The 10,480-nt window shown below is 46.2% G+C and overlaps 1 protein-coding gene across 3 annotated transcripts; it reads right to left on the reverse strand.

Annotated features, from left to right (window-relative positions):
* Positions 1-1,161: 1,161 nt before the first annotated feature.
* On the reverse strand, positions 1,162-10,147 carry LOC123426697 (uncharacterized WD repeat-containing protein sll0163-like). Of its 3 annotated transcripts, none has more exons than XM_045110568.1 (8): positions 10,029-10,147; positions 3,196-4,356; positions 3,015-3,105; positions 2,670-2,827; positions 2,543-2,594; positions 2,361-2,440; positions 2,180-2,273; positions 1,162-2,050 (listed from the first exon to the last, which is right to left on the reverse strand). In XM_045110568.1, exons 2-8 carry the CDS (start codon positions 4,264-4,266, stop codon positions 1,545-1,547), a joined length of 2,052 nt encoding a protein of 683 aa, XP_044966503.1. In that variant the 5' UTR covers positions 4,267-4,356; positions 10,029-10,147; the 3' UTR covers positions 1,162-1,544. The 3 variants fall into 3 exon arrangements, with proteins under 3 accessions (XP_044966503.1, XP_044966502.1, XP_044966504.1); XM_045110567.1 differs by lacking the exon at positions 10,029-10,147 and adding an exon at positions 6,258-6,538; XM_045110569.1 differs by lacking the exon at positions 10,029-10,147 and adding an exon at positions 4,919-5,398.
* Between the last annotated feature and the right edge of the window lie 333 nt (positions 10,148-10,480).

Consider the following 10,480-nt stretch of genomic DNA (forward strand, 5'->3'; position numbering starts at 1 on the left):
TATGCAAAAAAGTGAAACTTAACACAACAGATTTATTCCAACATCACAAGCAATGAGCAAAAATAAATATGAGGGGGGGAGGGGGGAGGGGGAAGAGTTATGTCCCTGTCGAGGCAGCCATGTCCGACGCAGCAAGGAGGGGGGAGGTGAAGGAAAGAGGGAAGATGGCGGAAGGGGAGGTGAAGGATGGGGGGAAGAGGGCGGAGGGGGAGGAGGCAGAGTGGCTACTGGAGACGCGACGGCGGGACGACGGGTAGGCTTGGCGGCCGGAACGCGATGGCGGGACGGCGGGCTGGTCCTGGCGGGGCGATGCGAGGGGGAAGGTGAAGGAACGGGGAGGGAGAGGGCGGAGGGGGAGGAGTCTACCTCTTGGCCAGACGGCGGGCTCGTCCTGGCGGCGGGGATGCGACGGCGGGGCGGCGCGGTAGGTCACGAGCTCGGGGGCATGAGGGGAGGCCGAGCGAGGAGAGTGGGTCGGGGAGGGATTTTTGCTGGGGTCGATGTGAGCGTAGCTGAGCCAAGCTCGCCTGTATGGGCGAGCTCCTTTCAGCATAGTTCTGGGGCTTTTTTGCATCTGTTGGGCTATGCCGAGGAGAGTTCATCCACCCTATCAAACACCTAAAAATAGATCGGAGAGGAAATTTTTAGTCTTATGCACCCTTATGCACGCTATTGAACACACCCTCACTGTTGGCCCCCTGTGTTGTACTGTACTGTACATGTGTAGCCTAGCAGCAACATGCATCTCGTGAACGTTGTCATCAGGAACGTGCAATATTTGCAACTGTAAAATGGGGCGCAGGCAGGTGACGGATGCGAGTGAGCCGAACCGATCGAAACGTGCGGCTCCGCCTGCGTTGTGGGTTAGGTTGGAGCTTTTCCTGCCACCAACTCACCAAGTTGGACCTGAACGTCGCTCATTCCAGTAGCGCTTTCTGTACCCAACGCGCATAGCCACACGAGGAGAATCACAACAAGCACATGATCGTGACTGGAAGTCTGGAAGCAACTGGTAGGAGACGTCACCTCACCAGCTTGACTGACATGAACTGGACTGAAATGCTGCCAAAAAAAACATCACGACTTGTACTGAAAGGTCTTCTAAGAGTATAACAACACCACACCATCTTTGAAAACAGCTTCAACAGAGGGCCATGTAAGTTAGTTACCTCGTAGAGAACTAAACTATTCTCCCCAACTACAGTTATTAATGGTACAAAGAAAGTATATACTCCTATATAGTCACAACAGATAGAAATGCTAGCAGTAACTAACAACAAAAAAACGGAGTAACAATTTTGATGCCTTTTCATGAAGAAGGAAAAAAAGAGAGAGCTTGCGGACAATAGCAAGCATCTCCACTGATTAATCTCCTTCTTCAGAAGTTATGAGCCCCCGTGGTACAAATATTCCCTCTTTTCTTTGTGCTATACCAAACAAACCTCTCTTCCACCACTCTCCCAACCCTTCCGGAGGAAGAAGGAAAAACAACAACTCAAGGTCGTCAGTAAAGAGAAGCTACTAGCCAAAGCTTACATACAACCTCACAACGTCACAGGCAAGCCGTAGTTGTGGAAGGACCGGATCACTCCCCCGTGGCTCGCCGTCACTATCACCATGTTCCAGGCAGCCGATATCGCCGACAGACAGTCGGCTAGCCGGGGGCCATTTACGGGCTTCGCCGAGGAAGTGAGTTTCTCCTCTGGCCACGTCACAGACCCCCTCATGCCGTCGGCGAAGAACCATGTCCCAGGGGAACGGCTTTCTCCTCCATGACGGTGTAAAGCCGGCATGCTGGTAGATTTCTCGGTCAGGCGGGACGGCTTGACATGCCTGTCCCGATGCACCCCCGGCCATGGCACCGCGGTTGTCACGTCCTTGGAGAAGAACATTTCGCACGATCGAACCGATTTGGCTTCGCCTTTCTGTAAGGTGTTGCTTGGATTGTCAAAATTCCATATGTAGACATTGGAGTCCATGCCGGTGGATATAAGATATCTGCCATCTGATGTTAGTGATGGTGTTGAAAGAGCCTTCGACTTCCAAGGCCCTGCATCATTAAGGTACAAAGGGGTGGACGGGTGGTGTTAGGATCACTGAGGACATGGAACGTTAAAATGTTGTGAAAAATGGCAACTTTCTAACGGAATAAAGGATGGGAACTTCTGTGAAAATATACCTTTAAACTTTTGGACAATATCAACACCATCAGCAACTCGAATCTTGGAATCTGTTGATGTAACTAGGAATCTAGGGGAATCACTTGTACATAACTGCCAAGTCGCAATCACGAATTAGTGAGTCGGCATAAGAATTGCTTCCCAAAATACAAGTAGAGAATATCATGGCAGATATCACACCTGCAAACTCTTGATCCGACTGGCAGTAGATTTCTTTTTCCCTTGCATGAACAATTCTTTGTCTAGTTGTATGTCTTCACCTACAGAAACGAACTGCTCAGCTGAGAGTACTATAATATACCATTATTTAGAGACATCCAAACTAACAAAAACCACATGGATAAGTGGTGACTTCTATGTACCTGATTGATCGTAGAAGCGACAAACTCCTCCAGTCGTGCCAACAACAAAGTTCTGATTTACAAGGAGCATGAATTAGTATTCAGTAATGCAAAATAATCTGCAATAACATTTTGATCAGATCCAAACCTTTCCATCTGGTTGGTAACTAACAGCAGATATGACGTTCCTGGTATCAGCCCAATTGACGACACGCTTGTCTAGAACATCCCAAATGCGAACTTTACCATCTATTGAACCACTGATGAAGTATCTTTCATCAGTAGGATTGAACTGAACGCACGTCACTGTTGGCAATTTCAAAAGGAATGTCAAGTTCTTATACATGGAAATATTGAAACTGCAATGGCTCAAAATTTTGGAGAATACGATAAGACTCTTTTCAACTAAAATAACAAAACCAAGTCTATGTGTCTGAATACTATAAGGCAATAACAAAACTGCAATGGCTCAGTTTATAATATTTCTTCTTACCGTAGTCTTTGTGTCTGAATACTCCAAGGCAAACATCAGAGCCAACTTTCCACAAGCGGACTGTCTTATCTTTTGATGAGGTCAACAGATACTGCAGTCAAAACCAAGCCAGTGGAAGGTAAGCAATTATGCAAATGCAACAAAAGATAATAATCTAAGAGTAAGCTCACGAAAAACTTACATCTGAATTCGACCATGTCATATCGAGGACATCACCTGTATGGCCATGTAATTCATGTAATGGGCTCTCTGTAATGTGAAAACCCTTGCTTGGCATAACTGCAAGTGCACGGCCCTGCCCCTCTTCTAGCTTCGGCTTAAGGATTTTAATTTTCTCTACATGCTCATGAGGGTGGCTCTCTCCCCCATACATTTTAGAATGTGCATCCACTTCTGTAATCTGCCATATTCTCACAACACAGTCCTCACCACCACTTGCTAAATACCAGCCAGACGGACTAAACTTCATCACTCTAATTAAACCGTTGTGAGCTCGGATTTCTTGACCCATATAGACAGCAGAGAATTCCGCATTTTTCTTCTTTCGGTGCTGAACTCTTGTTCTGGATGGTATACTTTTAGTGCAGCTTTTTACATGGACATCAGTCTTGCACATTCCACCAAAACTCCTCTTCTTCATCAGGTTTTTGCACAAGCTTTTGATATCCTTTTTCTTACCACCAATAGTCTCTTTTGTCTCAGCTGCAGGACTCTGACAATATGCCCTTCGTAATAACTTCTGAACAGATCGAGAAACGCCAACTAAGCTTTCAAACTCTAGAAGAGACAACACCTTATCTGTTGCAACATCCTTGAGAAAGCTAGTTAGTCCGTCATGCCCGCCATTATGAACCACGTATCTCTTTCCACTATCCAGATCCCTTATGCAACAGGCGGCATCAAATGCTGATTCATTCTCAGGTATAGATGAACCCAAAGAAGAGATGTCGCTCATAACAGTCCTTTCTTGCAACTCAGAACAAGTGTCAGCAGTTGTTATCTCTGCCTGGCATTGAGAAAGATCCACTTTAGCGGAACCTAAGTCATCCAATCCCATTCCCTCCAGGAATCTTTGACGCCTTTCTTTAACACTCATCGGCTCACTTGCCCAAATGTCATACTCGAATTCGCCCGGTGCCAATCCTTCGCCACTTGTACTACAATCATCTGACGATGAAGGCTCCCTTGCCGATCTAATATCATCCAATGCATCAAAGAAGATATCATCCCTGTCTGAGTTGGATCTTGGCATGGCGCACTTAATTTCTTCTGAATCGAGAATATAATCAGCACGGAGGTCTTGTCAGCCACCGTGGAAGCTTAGTAGTGATCAAAATGTCATCTGCAATTGACAACGCAAATGTCAGGCTGATGACACTGAATAGAGCAGCTGACAACATGAGAAAAACATGCAGTACAAAGGAAATGAACTGAACCCAAAAGAAACGATTGAGTGCCCGATATGTCAAGTAATTATCCAGCGATTATTGACCAACTTTATCAGTTCTATTCAAGCCCAAAATCGCACATTTTTATTTATTACACTAAACTTGTGTGTGCATAATTACATAACCAGTAAAATCATTACATGAAACTAGCGATGGTATAACAGCAACAATCATAATACATGAAACTAGCGATGGTATAACAGCAACAATCATAATATCTACTACACTTGTACAGGTACAAAGAAATGCTCATGGCAGGCACCAATATGCAAGTGGGTAAAGTGAGATGAAGCCAACAGAGAGGAGCACAGAGATGCCCCACTCCCACATGATAATCCAAGGAAACAACAAGCGCCAAGGCCTTGGGGACAACACAACTCAAAAATAAACGAATCGCGCAATCAGCAGGCAGCATTGCAGATCAACTGGTTATCCATCAAGAAACTACGCTCATACCATATCCGCAAAAGCCTGATGCAAGGGAAAAACACAGGCACAGCCGCACAGCCTCTCCTCCCTCTGGCTCACAGTAACTCGTGTCCCGACTCCAACTAGGAGTAAAATAAAAACCGGAAAGCACCGGGCTCCTGGTCACCAACAAGGCAACCACTCACCAACACAGCGCTGCCAAACCGTACCCACGTCGAGCATCCCGCCGCGCCGGCAGAGGAAGCAGGCGACCAACCCACACGCACACGGGCAGGCGGCGGAATCCACACAGCAACAGCAGCAGCAGTAGCGGCATGGCGCGCAGATCCCGAGGGGAAGGAAGCAAGCAAGCAACAGCTAGAAACAGCGCAGAAAGGCTAAAGAGACAAAAGTAAAAGAGGAGCAGGACGGCACGTAAAAACAGCTGCTGCCGGTGCCGCGGGAGAAGCACGGGCCGGCGGGGGCCCAGCGACGTGCGCTGCCGCCGCGCGCCGGCTATTCTATTTTAACGCCTACCACCACGCCGACGGCCGGACGGTCTCGGGCGTAGGCGCGTGGCTGTCTGGCCATTAAAAGACGCGTCTTTACGCTGCTCCCATCATCAATCAAAGGGAGAGAGATGCGGCACCGATCTTTCGGTTTCGATTTGGAGGGCTTTTTTTTTGGTTCCTGTGCGGAAATGGCAGCACCAAGAAACGAAACGAATTTATTCTTCGCCTTCACCTTCTGAAAATGGTGAAGAAATTAACTGCCGCCACAGATTCCGAACGTTACCAGCGCTGGCTCGGTGGAGTACAAAAACCTGTAGTAAATGCGATGTGAATGAAAACGGATCGTCTGGCAGTACTGGGCAGAGTGATCTGGACAGCACGGCGCCATTCAACGGGGGTAATCTGATCGCAGCAGTGCTCAATTCAATTGGGTACGAGTAGTACTACTAAGAATGTGAGAAAAGCAACGCTCGTCCGTTTCAAAATGACAAAAAGGTACAGTAAAAGAACTCTCATTTTCCTGAAACAAACGCTCGAAGCTTCTGGCGATTACCAGCGCTTGATCGCAGCTCGATGAACAAAAAATTCCAGTTAAATCTCAGGCGGCGCAAGAAGAAAGAGGGGTAAAATCCGAAGCTCGGAAGAAAAGAAAGCAAAATACTAGTGTACCACCGAGCCCCCGGAAATAACGAAGCATATCTCACCGCCCATGAACTGTTCCATTCAAACAGGAACGGCTAGAGAGGAGAAGAAGAAGCGCATACTACTCCACTTCCATACAGCAAATCACTGTGCCATTCCAGCAGCAAAACCGTACGGATCGACGTCCCCAAAGGAAAGAAAAGACGAACAGGAAGGAACCCGAATCTCGTCACCTTCTCGGCGCGCGTGAGGTCTCCGGACTCCGGGCCGGCGAGGAGGATCGATCGGTTCTTGACGGCGTCGCGTCCGGCCGCCGTCAGGGCCGGCGGCGCTGCTGCTGCTGCTGCTCCCGGCCGGGCCGGCGGAGGGTTCGAGGGGGGACAGGCAGAGGGGAATGAGGACTCGTTCCAGTTGGAGCTCGGGATTGGGGTTCTTGGACGCTTCCGCCCCTTGCGCGGCGCTGCGCTCCCTCCCTCCGTCTCTTTGTACGTACGTACCTTGTGCCTTGCGGTCTTCGTTTCCTAGGCGGTCGAGTTGTTCCCTTGTAGTAAAATAAAAATCGAGCTGTAACGCTAAATCCCGACGCGGTCCGCCTTTAATCGGTCGCATCGCATTCTCCGGTTGGCTCCGCCGGTCTTTTTCCCCCTCTTTTCTTCTCGCTCTTGATTGGATGCTGCTGCGTGTCCAACGGCATGGAGACCTACGGAATTTTCGGTGGGATTGCTGCTAGCTTCCAAACAAAAGTTTAGAAATGCGAAGTGATTTGGGGGGTTTATTTTGGTCCCGTCGACTTTTAACGAACTTGTAAATTTGGGCCAAACCATTCCTTGTGACGACAGGTATATGTTACCATGCAAGTGACGAAAAATACACAAGGGGTTCCACGCGCATCAATGTTAATAGTGAATTAAAAAAATAATACTTCCTCTGTTACGGTTTAAAAGACGTGTATGAAAATTCTCTGGAATCTAGGTGGTTATTGATTGACTGTGAAATGAGTTAAAAAAATAGCATTCACACTACGCATGCATATAGAGGTAGTATAACGGAGTACTAATTAGCTGCTATGAGTAAATGCAATGCGTCTTAAACCATGTCTATTATGAAAATACACGTAAATTTAACCATGTCTTCTAAACCGTGACGGAGGAAGTAGCAAAAGACAAAAATATCTGAAATTTTGGAATATCAAACTTGGTCAACCATTTTACTCGTGTATGAAATTTCGTGAAGGAATGACACCGGGGTGTTCGCACTGAAGAAAATACAATCCAACCTTACTATTCCATCAAACGGTGTTTTTCAATGTTACTTTGATTTTGTGAACTTTGTCTAGAATGCCATGGATGTCAATACTTTGTGAAACTTCCCAAGGGGGTAGAATGATCGATCATATATGTTCTAGAAAAACAGATTCAAAATTAAGTTGTATAAAAATACATAAGTGAACATGGTTCCACGCACATCAATGTTAATAGCGAATTACAAAAATAGCAAAAGATGGAAATATCTGAAATCTTGGAATATCAAACTTGGTCAACCGTTTTACTCACTTATGAAATTTCTGGGAGGAATGTAAGGATCTTTTTTGTAAAATGTCAAAACTTTCTATGTTTAATTGAGTTTAGAGCAAAAATATGTCAATATCTATGATAGTTGATATAAAAATACATTTTGCGATATTTTTTTGTAGTTGATAATTATTAGTATAAATAAAACTAACGTTAGAGAACAAATAGAGTATATTCAGACCTTAGTTTACGCACGAGCTGCTATACATTTGTTTGGTTTGGAGCGACCCGCAAGTCAGCGCTAAAAGAAACAATCTGACAAAAACTACTTGAGGAGAAACATGAAAAATTCACTTCATTGGAGTCATCTAATACTTTAGGTTTCACATAAACACATCAACATGGCATTGAATCTCTACTTATGAAAATTCTGAATAACGATAATGTGCCTATGGTTTGGACAAAAGACCAAATTGCTATCTTACACATATCCGAGTAGCTAAAGGAACTCCATAAAGTGACCATTCCACCAAATGAAAATCAAAGAGGCAAAAAAAAAAGTTGCACTTAGTACCTCACTTAAGCGATGACCGTATGCATCTTTCTGATGCAGAGGTCGGAGATGGACCTCTTTTTTTTTTAAAAAAACACCTCACTTAAGCACCAATACATCGGAAAGGCCCCGGGGCACTTCATTACTTGCTACGATAATGGTTTTCGATTGTTTCAGAAAAATACCAAGCTATAAGAGACCCGGGTGCACTTCATTTTTCTAGGCTATCCAGAATATCTTCCCCATGTGATCTCAAAGACATTAGAGAAAGAGATGGAGACTCACCTAATTATTGGCGTCACTTGTGGAACACATCCCGGTTCTTCGCACGCGTCTATCTAGACAAACCACCCTGCGTTCGCTCTCATGACAACAGTTGTTAACTTGCAACAAGTGCAATAGAACTATGGATAAAGGGGCAGCGGGACAGTGATGCATGTGAGTTGGGTTGGGGGTAATCAGGGGCGGACCGAGAGAGGAAATGACCCGGTGTCCTAGTGTGAAATCACACATATTTTACATATGAAAAGAGGGTGCCACACACTATAATATACATAAAATTACTAAGAAAACAATTTTGCACCCGGTGTCCTGTGCACCCGGCAAGCTGAACGTGGGCACGCCCCTGGGGGTAATGGAGCTAATAGCTAGTGGCCTGGATTATCTTACTAGCATCCATCGATCTCTCCCTCCGATTGGACGGATGGAGGCTTTTCTTCAGATAACCCACTCAACTCACCACCATGCGTCTTTCCAACGGAAGCCTGATTCGACTTTTAGACCTTCTTCTGATGCACTTTGTGGACTGATCTTCCTTCCAAGCTGCCGGCTTCCTCCCGCGTTCACATGTTGGGGTAGGGGTAGCCGGGTAGCGGTAGGGGTAAGCGCATCGCATGTACTGATGAGAGTTCACGGGGAAATGGACGGCGTGCCTTGAAAAGACCATGGAAAATGGGCGGTGGTACAGCGTTTTCCTTGCTGATATGATGTGGACGTAGTGCTTGCACCGGGTCCGGGTATAATAATCTTGGTTGTTTCAGATAGATAGAAAAATGATTTGGCCAGGAAATCTCTCCAGCCTACAGGTTAAGGGATCTAATCTGTCAAACTTAGCTTGCATAGTTTATAGTACACCATATACTACGGGTCTATGGCTAACAGCCTGTGTATCTGTGCTGTACTCGTTGCTCCTGTTTCTTCTACCATCGTTTCCGCGAGCCTCCAGGTTGCCATATGGCTGTGCCATCTCGTTGACGAGCACGTATTAGGATTTGTAATTCTTTTTTCCTTTCCTCGCTGGAAAGGTACTAGATGATATGATATAATAACTGAAGAGAAAGCACCAGATGCACGACTTTTTTCAGAGAATATGTGAATGCTTTCTGGCTGTCGAGTCTTGACAAAGAAATATAGTCAAGCTGCCTCTGCGCACATAACTGAATGCGTCTCAGATCGGAGCGACATAACGCAGATAGTAGTAGCTAATTAAACCCACGGAGAAAAGAAAGGAAACTAAGAGTTGGGTGCAGATCAATAATCCTAGATCTACCGGCCCTTTACGGGGACATTACGGACCCTTCCTAAATAATCTCAGCCCTCCCTGATTTTCTATCGGGGTGGCCCGCCTCACTCTTCTTTTCTCCAATCATCTGTTGCCATGTCATCATGTAAACAAAATCAGTCCGTAATTGCCTGTATGTGTAGCATTACTGGGTGCAGATAATCATGGCATGCACGGCAGTTAGCTCTGAAGAAGCTCTGAAACGAAGATATCACTGAACGAGAGTTCTCTCTTCAGAATATGCTAAAGGAGCAGACACAGGCAACAGGCAGAGCATTGAAACAAGAAGCAAGGAACAAAGTTTGCAACGCACATGACATGAGCATCAAACAAGCGCGGAATTTAAGGGTCTGTGCGTTGGTCAGGGATGGTCACGCACCTAATTGAGCTTTTGCAGAGGAGCAGAGCAGTGTTTCCATCCAGAGTTGCCAGAGAGCACTGATGTTTTGAGAGGATGTTTCAGGTTCAGGAAGCAAGGCCAATGCTCATTAGCGGGAGCAGTTTGTCTCGGACGAAAGGATGTATAGAAGGAGAAGCAGGCCTTAATGCGGCCATTTGTAGGCAGGGATTAGGCTAAAGGGCGACAAACAAAATACTATACTAGTAGCAGCAACTATAGCAAGTTGTAGCAGCACTGTTACCCATGAGCCATGCATGAGCAGCCGCAATGTCAACCGCTTTGGCGCATTCGCTCGCTGTGAAATCAGAGGAGACGCTGGATCAGCTCCAAACAGCAGGGAGATTACACAAAGCAAAAGCATGTGGCTCTCAGCTCGCCCCGTCTAATCCCTACTCGGGGTTAAGTTAAGATTCCGCAAGCTTTGACATGGA

The sequence above is a fragment of the Hordeum vulgare genome, chromosome 2H (assembly GCF_904849725.1).
Source record: "Hordeum vulgare subsp. vulgare chromosome 2H, MorexV3_pseudomolecules_assembly, whole genome shotgun sequence".
Classification (NCBI taxonomy): domain Eukaryota; kingdom Viridiplantae; phylum Streptophyta; class Magnoliopsida; order Poales; family Poaceae; genus Hordeum; species Hordeum vulgare.